This window comes from Pagrus major, chromosome 12, assembly GCF_040436345.1.
Source record: "Pagrus major chromosome 12, Pma_NU_1.0".
Taxonomy (NCBI): Eukaryota; Metazoa; Chordata; class Actinopteri; order Spariformes; family Sparidae; genus Pagrus; species Pagrus major.
The window spans coordinates 22,469,148-22,490,003 of record NC_133226.1 but is presented as its reverse complement, the minus strand read 5'-3'; the positions used below and the strand labels follow the sequence as shown (position 1 = coordinate 22,490,003).

General features: G+C 42.2%; 1 protein-coding gene across 1 annotated transcript in view; it reads left to right on the top strand.

Moving 5' to 3' along the window:
* The window catches only part of unc5da (unc-5 netrin receptor Da), a 186,942-nt gene that overhangs the window by 155,410 nt on the left and 10,676 nt on the right, over positions 1–20,856 (top strand). Inside the window, exons 8-15 of the mRNA XM_073477388.1 lie at positions 520–684; positions 1,030–1,062; positions 3,846–4,031; positions 7,620–7,769; positions 9,018–9,230; positions 10,020–10,104; positions 15,547–15,718; positions 18,568–18,798. Of these exons, the coding sequence (XP_073333489.1) occupies positions 520–684; positions 1,030–1,062; positions 3,846–4,031; positions 7,620–7,769; positions 9,018–9,230; positions 10,020–10,104; positions 15,547–15,718; positions 18,568–18,798 (1,235 nt within the window). The remainder of the gene's footprint in view (positions 1–519; positions 685–1,029; positions 1,063–3,845; positions 4,032–7,619; positions 7,770–9,017; positions 9,231–10,019; positions 10,105–15,546; positions 15,719–18,567; positions 18,799–20,856) is intronic.

The window sequence follows — 20,856 nt, the reverse complement described above, 5'->3', positions numbered from 1 at the left end:
GAATTCTTTCTACCGCATCTGAGTTTGAACATAAACGGCGTGCATTTGCGTTTAGATTAGCAGGAAGAAGGGAACTTTTAGAGCATTTGGAGGTGGAAAAGGAGACTTGATGGAGTGTGGCATAAGCAGAGTGTCTTTGTGCTCCAAGTCAGCAAGACGGCAAAACATTCATGCACCCGCAGGAGGAAAATGTTTTTGTATAGATAGTAGTTCAGCTCTTACCTTGAAATTGTTTTTCATAAAGTCCCAGAGAACTTTTAACCGAATCCACTTCGCCTTGATGTTGGAATCGTTTGAAGAGAAGTGAGCATCTTTATCGTGTCAGTTGATTTTTTTCGCCTGTGTATCTTTTTTTTCTGTATTTTATTTATGCGTTTGTACTTGTGCTTGTACGAACGTGTTCGTTCACACATCTCCATGTAGAGTTAAGGGATGACAATGCATGCGACCATGCATTATGCACATGGCTACGTATGTGCATCCCTTGTATTCCTAAACATTTGTATCTGGTTCCTTCAGTGGATGGCGGCTGGGGAGAGTGGAGCGAGTGGTCGGTGTGTAGTTCAGACTGTGAGAGGCAGCGCAGCAGAGAGTGCACGGCTCCGGAGCCCAAACATGGAGGACGGCTGTGCGACGGGGTGGCGCTGGCTACAGACAACTGCACCGGCGGCCTCTGCACACAGAGTGGGTAACATCACCATCAGCATCTCTTTCCACTGATTCATGACGAGAGGGGCAGAAAAAGATAGTTTAACATCGTTACTGTCAGTCCCATTGTGTTCAGGGACTGTGTCATTACGGATTTACTGTTCATAATTTTTTGGCAGTGTGGGCTAGATCATGATCGTCATTATAATCATGCTCATTAGCAGCAGCCTCATCCATCTTCGTTATTCATCCACTCCACGTACATAACAGACAGTGTGCACAGGCATGGATGCATACACAAGTAGTAATCAAATAACACTTGTATTGTTCAAAAAGGTTAAAGAGAAACTTTCAAATTCTGTTTTTTCTCTGTCTTTGCAGATCGAAAGCTGTTACATGATGTTAAGCCACAGGGTGAGTTTTCTCCTTAACTTCCATTGCCTATATTATGTTATTTTAAAGATATAAGCGTCTACAACAACGCTACTTCTGTTTTCTGACAGCCTCACCGCTCTCGTTTAGTGTCGTCATCATCATCGTCATAAATTACTTACATTGTTTCACCTGATGCTGGGCTATTTGTTGGAAACGCGAGGTAACAAAGTCCACGTTTGACGAGCGAGAACGGTGCCAACACAATGTTTTTATTGGGGACCATCAGCGGCAGCCATTCGTCCGCTTCAGCGCGGTGAACTGGCAATAAGCGAGAGACATTCAGCAAGACAACGAGAGCATATTATGCTAAAACAGGAAACAACACTTACATTATGATTGCTGGAGAGTAGCTATCGAATGAAAAGGAATAAATCCCTCTGACAGGTGCGGTTGTGAAAACCAACACACTGTGCATGACTCATCGTGAAGTCTCCCTTAACTTAAAATAGAGGCGAGGGTTATTTTGGATACAGATGTTCTGACTGACAGCATGTATGAATACTAAGTGAAAAATACAAGTCATTCTTCAGTTCATTGCTGGCATGCATTTCAGCAGATGAGAAGAGAAATGCATTTCTGTTAAAAGCGAGTCACTTTCCAGGCTCGCTGGGAGCGTTTCTGACTGTAGGTGTGAAGTTTAGCGAGCGTCTTCTCCACCACTGGCATCCATTTTGACTCTTACTGAAAGTTAGTTCATGTCTTTTATTGATGGACTTTAACAGTAATTAACAGAGTTGCCAAGGGTACTTGAAAGTGCTTGGATTAAAAAAAAGTTGAGACCTTGAAAGTGTTTTTACCGAGCACTAAAGGGGTCCTTGAAAGTGCTTAGATTTAGCCTACAAGAGTCTCCACGTTCTCAAAATTCCTCTGGAGCGCTGAGTTGGAGCCAAGCTTGATATGCTTTGTTCGAATCTATCACTCTCTGAGTAGGCTGTCAGCATACTGTCATGTGCTGATCACCATGCTATGTCAATGACTGTTGTGCCTAGATAGTCTGCATTATTCAGGTTCTGGCTCTGGCTTTGGGCGAGTGTCACACAGGCCTGTGGTGGTGCAAGAAGGGCACAGAATGAGCTAGAGCCACCAGCCAGATGCTGGTAAAATATGCATGTGGCTGATAGATTTGCTTCACTCACCAGCCAAAAAAATACAATGGTCATTTTTTTTGAGTGGCAGGTGAAATTTAACATTCTCTAGCCGTTTGACTAGGGGACCAAAAAGTTAACTTTGCACCCTGGTCGCAAGCTGTCGTCAGGTATCCCTACCTCAGCCAGATATACGGGGAAATAAAGAATGAGTAGCTCACCGGGAAAAAAATAAATTGTGCAATGTGTTCATGTTCACACCACAAAATTATAGCCTTTGTTTTGTGGCTTGAAAGCTAACATTGCATAGCCTACAGCTCATGTTCTTTCTTTTGATATATGCAAGCTACCTTTAATGATTAAAAAAAAAAAAAGATTAACATCTATATGTATTTGTGTGCACGCCTGGCAAAGTTTCATCCTCATTAAAAATAAAAGGATTTTTTTCCTGGCAGTAGCAGGTGAGGTGTAATTAAGGTAAATAAATTACATCTTGGTATAGTGCCATGGTCGGTTAGACTGTTATATGTGAACATCTATGTAAATTATTGGCCTTAATTTTAAAATAGTTTTTCCTTGAAACGTGCTTGAATAACTCCTTAAAATACATTACAAAAGATTTTCAATTAAACTTTATTACGTAGGTGTAATTGTTTTAACAGTTATGGATGATGCTCAATTCTATAAACTGCTCCCAACCATTTTTGTCTCTGTGCCAATTATCTGTGAATTTTCATTAACACCATTGTTTTTAAATACATCAGGTACAGAATTTAAAGCCACACAGCCAGTGGTTAACTACTGAATAGTTATTGCTTCATGCGTTATTGCAGACTATGTTAATGGGCCATTTATGTGTTGATTACTACTGTTTATTTTGCACAGTGACAAAAATAATTTGATTCCTACTAAGCTACAGGCTCATGTTCTCCTTACTTGTCCTTTAACACAGTTGCGTATGTTTGTTTGTCGGAAACGGGGAAAAGAATGCAGCCAGGCTGCCAAAACTTCCCAAGCCCTCAATTAACCTGCTACTGTAGCTGTTAATGCCGCTTTGCATATTTTGTCCATTTCTCCTCATTTGAGCTTCAGGCTACTTAGAGGATTTCTCAGCATGTCCTGTTTCAGTGCAGATCTCATTATCTTTTAAGAATAAGCTAGCAGCCCCTTTATTTCCCGCTCTTTCTTTTCTCTTTGTGGAGTTGGACGCCGCAGTACTGGTGGGACCAGATAGAGCATAATCATTGCCGATGAGCTAATTTAATGAATTGGTTTTGTCACATTATCCCAGTGGAACGCAGAGTGCCTCCAACAGCAGAGCCAAGCAGTGTTTGAAATGACAGTCAGGTGCTGGGTTGATTATAATCGCCTTCCTTCCGAGGTTCCTCATTAGCAGCTTTAACACTCCAGGATGGAACAATGAAGCTGTGCATCAGGAGGCAGGGCGGACGAGGAACAGAAAACAAGAAAAGGCGCTAAAGTAGTTTGAAAACCAAGGTAGACTTGGCTCGTATAAAATATTTTTTGCAACTTTAATTCAGTTGATGTTCCTATGCAGCACAGTTTTCCAGTTTATTCTGGGAGAAGATGTCTCCTCGCGTCCTAATTAAGCGCAGTGCACTTTAAAAAAAGTTGCTGAAAAATGTGCTTCTCTCTTACTCACTCTTACTTTCCAAGGTGTGGAGAACAGCAGTGACGTGGCCTTGTATTCAGGCCTTGCTGCGGGGGTGGTGACGGTGGTGCTTCTGATCATCGCTGTCACTCTTTACCGAAGGAGCCAGAGTGAGTACGGTGTTGATGTCATCGACTCCTCTGCCCTCACAGGGGGCTTCCAGTCCTTCAGCTTCAAGACCTCTCGTCAAGGTGAGCCAGTGACTCCATGATTTCCACCTAATGTCGTGCCATAAGGTGCTACACCCGTGGTGAACAAGCTTGAAGTAAGACTTGTGAGAGAATGATACAATAATTAATGAAAGCTTTGGGTTTCTACAATCAGATACACACCATTTATTATGCTTCCTGAAATCGTTTCCCCCCCTAATAGTCCCATCGAATCCTGAGGAGGACGTTTTCAGGATATGCTGAATATCTGCAATAGTACAGCTGTTTGGTTAATTTGCTGGAGCCTGGTGCCATGTTGGATGATTTATTTAATTAATTATGATATGCACGCTGTTTGATTCCTGTATAATTACATTCAGCACACCCCATAAATTAGAGAGGAGAGTTGAAACACACCTATCATTCCTGCAGCTGTATGATAGCTTCAGGTACTTAATCAACTCAAAGAGGAGGACCTCAAACCGTATGTAGACCCAACAGTTGTGGATGCTAATTATGGTGTAGCCCAGTATAGACTCCTGCCTTCATCCCATTTAAATGTGTGAGTTGATTTGCATTTTTGAACTCGCACTGTGTTAAATCTCTATTAGGAATCGGGGGAGGCAAAGCTCAACATGCATGAAAGGAGTTCTGATTGTGATTTCTTCATTTAAAGGCCCAAACAATGTTCTTTGAACTTGACTTTGTCAAAAGAGGTTGCTAAGGAGCAGTTAAAGACAAGTACTTAAATTGCCCTTCAGCGCCTCATTTACATAAATATAACCTCGGCCGTGCAGCTCTACATCCACCTCGGCAAAATGGGTTCATCTTCATTCTCAAAATGGCCCGACACAATCACAAGAATCAGTCCAGTGTAAAGGGCATTTGGATTGCATTTGCCATGGTTGTGTCCTTGCAGAAATTACTGATTAAAATGTTTAATTATGTATATTGTATGCATATTGTTAATCACAAGCTTTGTGGGCAAAAATATGAGGATTTGATTGATGTCATGTTATAAATTAGAAAAATGGAAATGATGGAGGTTGAGGACTGCAATTGCAATTAGGGGTTTGACAGTATATCAGTACATCGTATCACGTCTGGTGCAGCTTTATCGATACATTGGCGGCGAAAATTGCTATATTTATTGAAACATTCTGGCGAGCTAGTCAGATCCCTCTGCCAGCAGAGTCGCGTAGTCACCGTTACAGAGGCAGAATGGGGTAATTTTTAGGGGTATTTTGTGATATTATCCTAAGTTACTCTGTCATTCCCACCTTTAACTGCTACCATGGTATTTTAATTATGTTGAGGTTAAACAAAGGGACCCAAACACAAGACACACAGGCAAGACAAGTAACTATCCACAAATAGAAGGCAGACAAAAGGCAGATAGAAAAACTCCAGAAACCCAAGAACAAAAGCAAAAAACAAAGTACAAACAAAAGACAAAGTACAAACCAGGGATAACACGGGGAATCAGAAACAAAAAGCCGGACGCACATCGGAAGATGTGAAAGGGAGACACAGGTACACAAGGGCAAAACAAAACAGCAGACTCAGAGAAATAGAGTGGACAAACTGACAAAGAGAGAGGGGAAGACAAGGACTTATATACACAAGGGATGATGAACTGGTGGAGAAGGAAGGGCGGAGAAAAGGACAAAGGTAGGAAGTAGAAGGTGAGACGTGACTCAGGAGGATATGACTTCAAAATAAAACAGGAAATAGACAGAACCACAACTCAAAATATGACAAATAACTTGGTAACTGGTAATACTCTGAGGTGACACAGTGATATAAATTAAGTTTTTATTCTCCTCCACACATTACAACTATACACAAATGAAGAGGAGAAGGTAGGTGACAAAAATATATATAAAAAAAAACACACACACACGCAGAGAGAAATATGGTTGGTTATGTTCCACTTCACATATTATGTCATCATATGTCATTTTGTGTAATTAAAACTGCAGAACATGCCAGCGAGCCATACGGTTTTGTATTCATATGTATATTTGCGTATGTATGAATTATGCATACATTTCTGTGTATTGTGATATAACAACATCAATTATTAAAATGCTTTAGGGCTCAAAATGACTGTATTTAATTTCTCAGTTTGTTCACTTGAGCCTTCTGGAGATTCTCGCTGTCTGCGCTGTGGTGCACTAAATGTCCAATAACATACAGCATAAAGCTTAATCTATAAAGCAAACCATGCATTTATTGGTTTATTGCAAACATCAGCACGCCCCAAGCAATAAAGGCTCACTGGAAAACTTGTGGTAACAAGCACATTTTACGTTCTAAACAAATGTACAATTTAACTCAAATCTATTATTACTGAGACTTTTCTTCTGTGCAAATTGTTGACAAGAAGTGCCTCATCAGGGTGGAAGGTTTGTGGCATTACTGGCTGTTTCAGTTCTATCTCACTTATAACAAAACTTCAATAAATTATTCATGATTTCAAAATTAAAAAATGTAATTTATTAGTGCTCTCCAGCTTCTGTAGTCCCATGCCTCCCAAACACAGAAACATCCGAGCTCCGTAGCGTGGTGTGTTTTAGCCCCGCTGATTGAAGCGTATTTTTACAAGGCTGGCATTACAGGTCGCCACGGCAACAGCTCTCAGCAGGGTGCAATAAAGTTCATTTTGATAACACAGCAGTAGGCAGGAGCAGCTTTAATCTTGGTCCCTGTTCCAGTTGATGGGGGGGGCGAAACCTTCATAAAAACCCAACATGTCCTCCCCTCCTTATACGTTACGGCCCGCTGTACACCGCTGCAGCATTCACACAGTAATCATTTATTAATCTCACTTCTTTTTAAGCAGTCACGTCCTTGATCATGAGTCACTGCGACAACAGCTCAACAACATTCCCAACAAAATAAATTGGCAATCTACATTTCTTTGCTCATTAGGAGACTCCACGCTGCTTCCTCAGCCGTGTCTTCCATTGTCATGCTCGCTGACACAATGTCGACGAGTCATTTGTCACAAAATGCTATCACTTTGCAAAAAAGATTATTTATCTTCTATAATCCTACAATAAATAATACAGTTGTTTGATGCTATAATAACTTTCTCTGTTCTGTGTTTCGTGATTGATCCACAGGGTAGCACTGTGAGTCTGAGTTTATTACAACTTACAGTATAAACATGACATGACTGCAGCACCCGTATATCTTCCTGCACCTCCCCAAAGTCGGAATGTAAATGTAAAGAAAAAGTTCCCATAATAATCGCTGTTAATAAACATGTAATCTAATTCAGAGGCAGTACTCGAGCCTATTGTCACGGATTTGTTTTAAACCCCTGTGAAATCAAATTAAAGCACTACATCAGTACGCCGTAACCGTTCTTATTTGCCCTTTGTCACTTTTAATTGAGACGCTGGCACAGTAAGGTGTATGCTATTCATGTTTCCATGGTGATGATATTATAGCAGTACTCACAGGTGGATAAAAACTAATTGTCGTGACATACTCTTTTGTTTTTCTTGTCGTTTATAGCGGCAGTCTAGTTTGAAGTGTCGCTCTCCTGAAATGTAATTGTTGCTCAAAGATGTCTAATTGCTGACAGTAATTTGCTTGTTTTTCTTCTGCGTGTTTTTTCAGCCAACCCTTTGCTTATTAATTCATCCATGCAACCCGATCTGACAGTGTCGCGTACCTACACCAGCCCCATGTGTTTCCAGGACTCCATCGACAAGGAGCTGATGGCCGAGCGCTCGCTGCTCGACCCGTTGCCTGATCTCAAGGTCAAAGGTGAGGAAATAGAAAGTGTTTCGAAAGCCCGTGTCTGAGGTGGTCAGCCACTTTTGAAAAGGCAATAATTACAGAGAAGTGTACAGTTCTGCCGTTGCTGTCAGATGGGTAATCCATCTTGTTTTGAGCCGGTTTCTCTCCTCAAGCAATCTCTGAGAAAGCTGTCATCTGAAGAAAATGGCCGTGGAAAAGCAACTGGCATCACAAATGGACTGTTCACTAAGCCATGTCCCCTCTTAGTTAGTGCATTTTCACAGTGATATCGGCACTATTAATTTGTGTTAATTTTGGAAACAATGGCTCCTTGATTTCCGACAGAGGTAGAACATCATTTTGCTGGCTGAAATGACAACTGTTGCGTGTAGATTCAGAGTCTCCAGCTGGCTTTGTTATGCTTCCAGCTGATCTTTTTATACTGCGAATTCTGTAAAAGGCAGAATAAAATACTTGTAAATACAAAAGCTACTTTGTTCTGTTAAACTCTGTTTGGCTGCTGAGCTTTTGTATTTTCAAACGGTACAATTCACTTTCGCTGTTACAAGAGAAAAGGCTTTGAGGAAGAGGACAGCATACAAGCGTAACGTTACCCCTGATAACAGAGTATTTTCTTCTTTAGTAATGTAATTTTTCTACTATCTAGTAAGCGAGATTGCTGGACATGCTACCTTTTTTCAGCTTGTTAAAGAAGATAAACACCCATTCATCCATTCCTCACGACTCTGCCCTTGAGTTTGGGGTTTTGAAAAGTCAGAATAAAACACTCTCCGAACTCTTTATATCCAGAGTTAGACTCTGACTTACTACAGCCCCCCTGAACACTGCTTCAGTTTGTGTGGAGAAATCCAAAGTTTGACAGGCTGGCCAAGCCTAGTTTTGGTGCTTAACGAGGATTTGACAACTGCTGTCTGGGGGGAGGTTTTGACCGAAATGTCAATTTGAGAGGAGGTATGTCTGTACCTGACAGCACGATAAGAATGGAGCTTGTGTATATGAGGTTTTTGTAATTCATGCTGTGAAACAGTCCACTAGGTTTTGTTCCAGTTTAATAGGTCATTTTAATGATGTGATTATGTAAACTACGTATGTAAGTACCAGTAAACAAAGGACAGGCTGGGGTGGATGGGTTGCCTTATACACATGACTTTCACATGGTAGACTGAAGCAATATCCCTGTCTTTTCCCTTGCTCTAATATTGACCATCTGAGTTTGTTTGACTGCAACAAAGACCTTTTGTATTGCATCTCCAGGGGTGGCAGAGAGGGCAGAGTACCATGTCATGTCCCACCCTCAGACATTTCCAAGGGGTCTGGCTCCCGACTACAGAGCGGTGGGGACGACGCTGGGCAGAAGAGGCAAAAACCTCTTCACTCCGCAAGTCTCTTTGACTCCCAGCAGGCCTCTCCACAAGGCAACTGCGGTGTTTGGTCATGCTGGAGGGAGGCTGGTGGTGCCTAACACAGGTGAGTCTGAAGCAGAGAAATTTCATTGGATATGTTTCTGCGTGCCCACTGAAATTCCTTCGACGTAAAGCCAGAAATCAAAGAGAAGTTAAAAATCTGTAGCATGCCGCAATTTGAAACAACGGCACAGTGTTTGACCTTGTCAGTGCTTGGTCTGCATCAAAAATGTGGAAATGACATCGATCGGCGAAGCAACATGAGCTTGAATATATTATTTACTGAAGCGATGAAGTCAGAATGCATTTGTATTTTAACCAACTGCTGTGTCCTGACAAACTCAGTCACAGAAATGTTATATTTCTAAAGTAAATCATCTTATTTTTACATTTATTTATAAATTAATTTAAAAAATATGATGAACTTAAAGAACTTACTATATGCTATCAGAAAATGTTGACTAGTGTATGTAATGTAAACCTGTGATGCTCAGTCTACCACATTACTCAGGCAGCTCTTTCCCATGGCCTACATTCATCATCCTGTCCCTTGAGGGGCTTTATCTACTGCAGTGTAAATTGGCAGTAATTGTTTATCATTCAGTAGAATATTGTGTATGTGTGTCTAAGATAAAGACAGTCTGTGTGTGTGTGCTTGTGACAAAGACACTGCTGGCAGCATTGATTCACAAGGCCTTGGGGACTTGCTTCAGTCACCTTTTTCTGGGGGCCGTCACCTCTCCGGCTGTCACCTGTAGTAACGACACCCGACAGCCCGGCAGGTGTGTGCGTCTGTGTGCGTGCATGTCTGGCTGTGTGCTGATCAGGTTCTTGCATACCTCCTTCTCCGCAGGTATCAGTCTGTTGGTGCCTCACGGGGGGATCGCAGAAGACACTACCTGGGAGATGTACATGATCATCAACCAGGAGGACAGCAGGTAAGGGACTCTCAGTGAGCCGGCGCAGTCTGCTTCTCAGGCTGCTCTCTTTTAATCTTTCAGCCCGTCACGCAGCATCTCTCGTCCCTCTTCCTGCCACGTCGTCTCCTCCTCTCTTTGGAGAACAAACATGCACAAGGATCCTCACATGTGCTGCACGCATAAACATAAAGCTCTGACGCAGGCGTATTCCCACCCAGCATGGGATCCTTGCTCATCTTGCAGCAACTACAGGGGAGGACATATGTGTCACAAATGCGTTGGCAGCTGTGGACAGATTGCATTACTGCCTTAAGCAACTGTCTCAGTAGAGAAAGACACACTCCATGACTCTACTAGCCTGTTTTGTGTTTGTAGACATAACTGTGACAATATCTCCCTCCATCATGACTGGTTAGAGTGGGGAAAATTGTGCAGTCATGATGATAGGTGATATTGATTTGGTTTTTAGTTCGCTGCAACATGATATGCCACAAAGTTTAGATGACTATTGCCTGCCAGCAGTTTATTTCTGTGACTTTGCCGTCAAGATTTTCACAAAGCTATTACTTGAGGAGAAAACGGCATGATAGATAAGAAGCGTTTGAAAAGGAGTCTAATGCCTTTGACTTCTTCGCGACAGAGCCTCAAAAGCTACCTGACAGACGGGAGTCAGTTTTTGGACATGTTCTTGATTTATAGCAGACGGTATCAATGTGTCAGCTTATGTGTGAAACCCTGCTAGCAAGATATCACCTTTACAAGATGGCTAACCGCCTGCGCTTCTCAATGAAATTCGATTTCTACATCCGAGGGAGAATCAAAAGTGACATTTACGGACATCTGAAATTCAACCGTCATCTCACTCCACCTCAACCCTCCCCCCCGTCAAGTCCCTAGGGTCATCTGGTTAGAGATACAGATCAGAGGTCACTGTATAGGTTATGGCTCACAGCTCAGTTAGAGGGCTGGTTATACCCTCCCCTACCCAAACTCTCCCCCAATTCAGCCAAGCTGCTGCCCTCCAGCCTCCTGCTTTGCTCTGATAAGCCTGATGCTGTTTACTTCTCTGGCTGTCGTTTAAGAAGCTGCAGGAGCCGTGCACCGCTGAGCTGTCAGTCAAAGCCTATCTTCTGACAGCCGCAGAGTCCACGAGAGAAATTGGATCCTTTCTTCCCATTCAAACCTCGGCCATCTACATAAGACGATGCTTTCCCCTGCAAAGAATGAGAATCGATCAGCTCTGGCTCGGTTTCAGGTGTTCGCAAGAGCTTTCCGTTCATCCTCTGGGCTTTACGAGGTTGTTTTGTATGCGATCTTCTCCGGCTCAGCAGGGGACAGTGGGTAGTCCAAGGGCAGAATCAGAGTGTGTGACAAGATATGGCTGGTATGATGCGACTCACGCATGTTTGAGTGAATGAGTTGAGCAGTGTCATCCTCATTTTTAAGCATATTTTGGAGGCAACTATAACTCAGTGGTGTCAGTCACACCTGCCTCAAAATAGGCTTCTTTTGGTTTTGATTTTGGCCGGTGGTTGTTCTTTGATGTCTTCTTACATGCACTGTGTTGTGTGCACACACTGAGTTGTCCAACTTTATCAAGTACCAATACTTTTACTAAGCCTCTTCTTAAATTTTACCTTAAACCTGCCTTCATTTATCTTTGCTGCTTCAGGGGCCGTTGCACAAGCTGTAAAAACCCAACGCCGCCTTATGATCACCTCATCGAGATGTTTGTGGCTAATGTGTAAGCAAGCAACTGCTGATTTACACATCAGCACACACACAGCAACATTAGCATTATTGGAGTCGCATCACTGGCCACTTAACAAATGTTCATCTCTACTTACTCCTGAGGGAAATATCTTAAGCTGCTAAATGCTCCACTATGTTCCCCAGCCAGTCACAGATTGTCCCTGTCTGCTGTTTGTTGCTGTGCAGGTGGTGAGCAGTCGGCTTTTTTAAGAGCTTTTCTGCTGAAAAACAGTTGAAAATGAGACTGACGAGAGCAATGAGAGTGAGAATGAAACAAAACAGTTCGGCTTAGTTGTGTACAATCCAAAGAATGAATAGAAATTCAATAAGAACTACAGGTAACTGCAGGAGTGGGTGTTAATTCTCCCGATGGGTCACTATCAGTGACACCTGTTTTATTACACAGTCACAACACCCAGTGCAGCATTAAAGATGTGATATAGAACATTTCTGCATTAAAACGTCAATAAAAACGACCAGAGCTTGTGTTATGCTAATGCTTACATACAGAGAAACTTTTAAATTTCATTCAAGGTAACGGTACATTTCAAACATTACCTGGTCCATGAACATTTCTGCCTGAGTCACGTAGATAGATTTTCATCTGCACTGTTGTTGTTTTTTTAACCATGAAAACAACAACTCCCATGATACCACACTACATCACAATTTCATCAAACTATGTCCTTGTTCTCATTGTTTTGACAAAGAGACCTCTAGTGGCAGAAACCCCATACAATTTTAAGTTTAAGTAACTAAAGTTGTAAAACATATTTTGTTGTTTGACAAAACCATATTATGTGTTATAATATTTGTAATAAATGCATCTATTGAGCAAAATATTAAAGGTGAACTGACATCAAGTCTCCTGGGGACTAGATGTGTGGCTCCAGAGGGAGTTGCACAAAATCTGATAAACTGCCTCAAGTAATTTGCTACCTGCCTAGCATACCATGCTAACAGCTGCTGCAGAGAGTTGAGTGATGTTAAGTATTAACATTTGGCAAGTAAGTAATAAATTCAAGGGCTGACAAAATCACTGAAGCTGTTCACATCGCGTTCTGTGGGTCACATCCCGATTAACAGGGACACTGTTTGATTGAAGAGGATTTTTTCTGTGTGCTCCACTGACATTGACATTTGACTGCGTGGCCAGACACCACAAGACTTTTGTTCTGGGGTTTGTTCCAAGTCATTCCAACTCAAACGTGCAGCTCTACGGCTGTAATTTTGTTAAAACTACAGTATATAACCTCTACAAGTAGGGGCCTGTCAATCAGAACAAACATGTTGTGAAGTGGCATGGGATCATGGGAGTTGCTGTCTTCATTGTTAGAAAAAAAAAACACGAGTGCCAGCAAATAGAAATCAATCTCAGGCAGGGATGTTCACAGACGAGGTCACGAACTAGAGTTTTATTCACAGTACGGTTAGTCACGATCGTCAGCTTCCTTCTTCACCCTCTGACATTTGATCTGTTGTTTCCCCTGGTAGTTATAGTGACAGGCAACCAAATAAAAAGCAGTGTTACCTTGAATAAAATTACAGATTTTTCTCTGGGTTTGAACATTATTGGAAACATTTGGAATAATTTAAGTGCACAACTCGACAAAATAAATAACGAAGATCCAGAGAATTTGATGCAGAAATGTCACATGTTGTACTACTGTGAGAGGTTAAAAAACAGGCTGTCAAACACTAATGAGGTGTTGTTCAAATGTTATTATAATTGTGGTCTGAGGAAAAGAGAGAAAAAATATGAGTGTCTAATGGATGCTGTTGTCTGGAGGAATGAAAGAGGTGTGCTGTGTTCACTAACTAATAACCGCAATCTACTATCTACAGTTAAACCATCATCCTGGAGTGAAATCTCTTTTGTTCTCACAACCACAATCAGAGATGCTAAATAACCATCTTTAATCTTTGCTCACAGGCAATCTGGCTAATTACCATAGTCTCAGCAGCAGGTAACCTTGGTTTCCTCTGAGCCTGGGGCTGATTAGCACAAGAGTGCAGCTGCAGGGCCACTGTGCTGTCTGGAAGCATGATTCTTATTTTTAGACAGCAGACCATAACCTCTTTTAATTTTTTAGTGTTGATTGGTAACATGGCATAATGAAGGAAAGTTTCACAGAACACCCGGCACCAGAAACTGTTAAACTAACAGCTGACAAACAACCTCAGCCGCACAAACGCTTCCCCTCTCAGCGCGCGCACACACATCACACCTCACCTTTCCACCTCCGCCTCATACATAAAACAGCTATCACGCAGCTCGCAGGAAATTTTTGCAGCGATGGAAAATACCAGAAGATTCCTGCTCCAGCAGAAGTGCCGTTTCTTAATGTGAAGATTTCAAAAAATAATTCTAGTTGTTGCTGACAACCTCTCAGGTAAAATGAGGAGAGTACCCCCATTTTCACAGCCAGTAGCTGTGTCCCAACTCAATGCTAAAATACTACTAGAATACACCATGTACTACAGTAACTGTCTCAGCTGAACGATTAGGTGATCAATGGAATAGCTGGTCAAAAGCAGCTCCACCAGTTGTGCTCATTAAGATGTTTACAGGTCTTTGGGAGTACTGAAAAATACAGATAAAAATAATTGTTACTTCAAAGCCTATTAGCACACTGTTTTTGCATTTAAGAAATCAATGTACTTACATTATGTACCAACAGGGAATAAAGTCAGTCAATATGTTCAGTTCAGTTCAGTTCATTATCTTGACAGCGGTCAGTCAGTATGCTGGTTGGTAAATCTGCTTCACTTACCAGCCAAAAAACAATGGCTGGTACCATCTGAAGGTGTTGATTGATTCAGTCAACTGCAACTTTTGAATGCCTCTGCGGCTTTGTTGATTTTGTCGCTTCTCCAGCGTGAACAAACTACGTTATGAAATCCGGTTTAGATTATGCAGTATCAAGTCGAGGGGGAGCTGTGGACGAGTGTTGTGGTTAAGTGTTTGTGTGTGTTTATGAGGTGTAACCTATACAGATGACACTCCCCATGTCTAGCTGACTCTCACTCAGTTGGTGTTTCCTATATTTGCATGCATAAACACATGTGGCTCCGTGCACACTTCACACATTTGTGATGCATCTGTGCCTGCGTGTCAGGGGTTTGTCCCTTGCCGCAGCTGTATTAATGATGCTGAGAAATATCCATGCTGCTCCAGTGACAACAGCACCAATATTGTGTCCTGTATATGTGAGGTGTCCAGCCGGGCCAACTGCATGACTGATGGTGGTCCCATTGATTGCTCTCAGTCTTCAGGGCTTCCAGCCAAGATTGGGCCCCTGGCCAAGAGCAGCTTGGCCCAGCTAATCTGTCACCAGGCTGGCCAGAGCAGGCTTCATAAGCTCCATCGACCCACGAAGCTTACACGCTGTGTGCTAAAGCCTGTCCTCCCCAGCCCCACTGTCCATTAGTCTTGGTGCTTTAATCTTCCTCTATCTGTGTGTCTGTGTGTCAGCTAGTCAGGGATTGATTCATTATGAGTGTCCAAGGATTGGAGTTCACTTTGTTCATAAGCAAGGGGTCACACTCTGCTATCTGAATACTTGCTTAAGCAGTGATTCATTAGTAGCTCATGTCTTCATTTTCATACTGTCTTAAAACTCAGAGAAGAATGACTCAGTGTTATCATAAATGTCTGTGATGTGATTAGATTCGTTGCTTTAATATGTGCATTTGCTGTTTTTGCAGCACTGTGTCCGAGGAGGAGGCGGAGATCTTTTTGAGTCCTGCAGTCACGTACGGCCCACCAGGCCTTGACCTGTCCTGTCCCATAGCCATGACCATAGCCCACTGCGCGGAGGTTGCTGCTGATAATTGGACCATTCGGCTAAAGAGGCAAACGCAGGACAACAAGTGGGAGGTGAGCCGTTATTTTTAAAACTTCAGCTGTAATTATCAGCACTCTGCTGCTACATCGATGCAGAATCTTAACAAGAGCAAATACACAGATTTCACCAGAATATCAATACGAGCTGATAAAACATGCTACATCTACTTTGATGAAAATTTTCATCCTGCAGTGCGGCCATGCAAGCACAGAGCCGATTTCAGGGTTGCCAGCTCAGATTCGTCATTCTGCATAAAATTCAGCTTTTCAAGCTCTACCTCATGCTGTCATACATCCAAAAGAAATGTCAGACCGAATGCAAATGATGGCTATTAGTCATTGACACGTTTATTTCCTTTGTCACTTAAATGATAATGGTATTTTATAAAGCGTTACTCTTTGGTGATTCTGTGAAATCGGCTGTACAGCTGTTCATAAAATTTGAACAGAAGCACAGTTTGAATTAAAAGGAGAGAAAACACGGTTGTGTTTGTGTGCACTGCACATGGCATCTGTTTGTCTGTTTGTTTCTGTTATTTATCACAAGGCAAATCTGTTTCTGACATATAAAACTGTCTGATATGGTTTTTTGTCATGTCACTGTGATAACACAAGGTGCAATGTGTCCTAACAGGAACACTTGCAGATAAAAGTTGTTAATAAAGACATATGTGAATATGTTTCATGTCCATTATCATATTGAGGTCAGTATGACTGAATTACATGGGGGCATTAGGGGTCCGGCCCCTCTTCCTAGGAGCAGAGAGTTCGTCCTCCTCAAATATCATTGTAAATGCATAATGTTAAATAATATCACAATATGCATTAATAGCACAAAACAATGTCTCAACTTCCCGTTAAACATATACAGTTTTGTCGCAAGGTCTCGTCAAAAACACAGGGTTTTGTTGCAACAAATACATGTTGAAACACCATGAAGTTGCCAAAAGTATCCACATAGTTACAAAATGTTAAATACAGTCTTCAAATGCAAAAATTGGCCTGGCAGCCTTCTCGCCTTTAAGTTCAGCCGTTAAAATTGAAATGGAAAAGATTTGCATATTCATATTTTCTGACATTTTTAATCACAGAGAAGGAAGGTGCCATTTTAAGGACTTTGGTGTGGAAATATGTCAAACACACACACATTTTTAAGTGTGCCTGAAAAACGTGTGGAGATCTTTAATAATAAAAAAAAAAAACTTCTAAAATTTTAATGTTGCCATTCCAGTTTGATACCTCAGCATGCGGTCAAAAACAAATAAAACTTGAGTGTTGCTTTTTAAAAGATTCAAGACTTTATTGCCATAAATATAGCAAAGTGCTCTGGCTGTGATTGCTGCTGTGAGATTTCCTTCTCACACCTCGCTCTTTCACTAAAATAACACCTCTGAGAAGTCCTTCAACTCTTTGCCCTGTTCACCCACTTCACAGTCTCACGGAGACTCGTTCAGACATCTGACTTCAATCCAAACAGCCTCTATCCATTCTTTCGTGCCTTGTCGGCAGAGCAGACATTTCTTAGATGCTCTTTTAATGTTTAACTAACCTCATCAAAAAGCTCTGGGGACCTTATCCAGGCAGAGTGACCCCCCGAGCCGCCGAGTTGGCGTGACCTTGGAGTGCCTGTGGCTCTGTCCCTGCCTGGTCTTTTCACTCCGTGTGACATTTACACAGATGTAATTTGCCAGCAGCCGTGTTGCACAAAAGGGAGCTATCAAAAGAACCATCACTGATAGGAGCTATATGCCATCGGAAAGGAGAGAATAAGAGAGTGAGTCAGAAGAGGAGGAAGACGCAGACAGGAAGACGTAGACAGGTTCAGAGAAAGAAGAGGAGATATTCTCTAGGAAAATGTAACGCGGTGACCCGTCTCTGTCACTGTGAAATAATGAGCCCTTTATCTTAGGAAGGATGCTCACTCAAACCCTAATCTCTGGAATTAGTGATATAATAGGAGATGGAGGTCTTTCTCCCCCTCCGTCTTCCTCTCTCGCTCCGTCTGCCTCTCAGTGCCATTCCCATTAAAGCTTGCACTTTTGTACCGCCGGAGTTCGACTCCATCATTTCTCCCCGGCTGCCTGGCGGGGATGAGCTATGTCATGGAGATCCTTCACGTCCGCTGCAGTGCTAATGGGGCAGGTTTAGGAATCTGTGGGCCACTAAATTACCTCGCATTGCCTGATATGCCTCGGCCAGGCCATATGCAGAGGGGACCTGTGGGTCACCGTTATGTTCCAAAGGTGATTTAGGGTGGATTGAGCACAAGATGACGAGCAATTGGCCATCAGATACAACTGCACCCCGCTAATCCGTTTTGTCAGCGATACTGTATCCCCATCTGTTTTGTGAGCTGTGTGATTATTCATTTGGCCCTCGTTCAGGTTTGCAGAGATCCTGATCCCGAGTCTGTGTCTGAGGGGAAAGTTTCCAGTTTACTGTCTGTGAGGTGTCTTAATAAAATCCTTAATAGCATACGGTCGCCTCTCACATTTAAAATGCTGGAGTTATGCCTCTCATGGCTTGTTACATAACTCTGTTTTCTCTTTCAGCCTATTTTGCAGGTAATAAGCTAATAAATAATAGATAGAATAGTAAAGCAGCATTACTCAGACAGCACCAGGCTGAGCAGTGGTTCGGCTTTCAGTTTGATGGTAAAGTTAAAGCCTCTTTCTCCCTCTGCAAACAAAGTCTTGGCAGTAATTGATTTGTTAATAATCATGATTCAGCGTGCTCAGCTCCACTGTGTAATGTTGCGTGCTGAATCCTCAAAACCAAGAATAATCAGAAAGACAGCCGTTTAGTTTTGAGCTGTGATGATTAACCTCGAAATGAACTTAATGCACCTGAACTAAATCGCTTCTGTGTCCTCCCCTTCAAAGGAAGTGATGTCAGTGGACGAGGAGAGCACGTCCTGCTACTGTCTGCTGGAGGCCCAGAGGTGCCACGTGCTGTTGGAGCATCCAGGCCGCTACGCCCTGGTGGGGGAGCCGCTGAACCAGGAGGCAGCCAAGCGGCTGAGGCTGGCTGTGTTTGGTAGTCCGGATACCAGCAACTCTCTGGGCTTCAGCCTCAGGGTCTACTGTGTGGACGACACGCCCCATGCATTTCAGGTACGAGGGAAGAGGAAGGAAACAATCTGTTTCCACTTTGTCAAAGAAGAGAGGTTGAGACAGAAACTCACTTCTTATCATACTGAGAGAAATTTTCTTTGAGAAAATGAATAATGGATATCCTGGTTTTATCCATGTCCCTGATCCTCAGAAACTGCCTCATCTATGTGGAGAAAAGTTGTGTAGTGCTGCATAATATGACTACAGTATAAAAACTAAAAGAACTAAACTCAAAGAAACACGCTCTGCACTTACTGTTTCTCAGGGATTAAGTTTGATAATCTATTAATTTAAGTAAAACATAGTTATTCACTGATATGTGATTTAGCTTTGATAATAATGTAAGTTGAACATTCATGCCAATAAAGCTTATTTTGAATTTGAAAAACAAGGACTGAATTAATAAATGGTAGATTTATGGTTAATTAAACTTTAGTTAATAGCCATTTCACGATGAAATATGTTATAAACCATGTGTTCAGCAACTGTTTGTTTTAAAGTTGCAACTGATGTTCATAATACTTTGTAAATGGTTAGTAAATACTGTAAAGTTAGTTTATAAACACTATTGACTTTTGACCGATACGCTTGCCTGACTCAGCTGTCCATGATGACAATACCCCTTCACACCTGTAACAAATTACTAATTAAAATAATCTTATCAGAAAAATTAGCACTGAAACATAAATGATAATAACGTCGTAAAATGACCGAAACCATCTTTAGAAAAAAATGTATTTTGTACTAGCATGGAGGGAGGTGGCAGGTTTTATGAACTATACTGCAGCCAGCCACCAGGGGGCAAACAAGATGTTTTGGCATGTCGTCCATTTATATTTTATACATTTTATTTTATTTATATTTATATACAGTCAATGGTTGTCACCACTACGTTATGCTAACATTTGCTAATTAGTATAAAGCTATGCTGATGCTGATGGGAATTCCATTGGTTTTGTGAGAATTTGGTCAGAAACCAAATAATTTGATTGTCAAATTGGGAAAAAAATAAAAGCCTGATGATGGTGTAAGATTAAAAACTTACACCATCTGGGGGTGAGGAGGAGGTTGCTCACAGTGGCGAAAGCAGCCCACAGAGCCGCCATCAGGACTGTCAGGAGCACCAGGATTTCCCCCAATGTTCCCGATGGCCAGTCCGACTCTGACGTGTGTGCTACTTTTGGATAGTCCACGAAGTACTTCAAGCATGGAGAGAGAAAAGCTGGCAGGCAAAAACAGAAATGTCAGCGACCAGCGGTGCCCTCCACCTGAGCAGAGTACCGGCAACTCGTGAGAAGTGCTGGTGTGCAGGAAAAAGTCAGGGAAGGGCAAAGAGTAAAATGTAGAAGCGCTGGTATGGTGAACTCGTGAGCACCTGCCCACTTCATGCACTGGTTGTTGAGATACTTCAGTCTGAAAGTGGTGGACAGAACGCTCGAAAGGCCAACAGGCTTAAATTGCCGTCCGTACAGCCTCCAAGAGAATTGGAATATATAATATGATATAAGAGATTTTAATTGCTCGGGCTTGGTGGTGCGGCTGGTGGTTTAGCCTGGAAGAACTGAGGTTTTTTTTTGTGCTCCACTGAAGATCTCTGCCTTGTTCAGTAACATTGCCACTGGGAGATGCTTGATGACTAGGAGACAAAGAGGGACTTTTAATTACAAAGACAACAGATGCTCCAAGGTTGCTTCTCTGCCCTTTCTTTGCGTAATTCAATTTGCTCCCTGTTAATTAAATGTGTTTCAGCATTGCATTCCACATGACGAGTGTTTGAACACGTTGAAAACGAGACCACGTTCTCAGATTGCGGCACTGGCTCGTCAATGTGCTCTTGAATGGCTCTTTGTGAAAAGTTTGCCCTTGTCCTTGCAGTGTGTGGGCTCACTGAAAAAACACAAACACACACCTCTTTCTGTTCAAGCGCTCTGCAGCCAAAAAATTTTTTTTTTTTCAACGGTAATTTGTTGCTTAACTAGACGCACACACGCTTTTTCTGAAGTGGCGATGACTGTTGTCCCGTATAGCCGCTGCCCCCGCTTTATTTTTGGCTTAGTT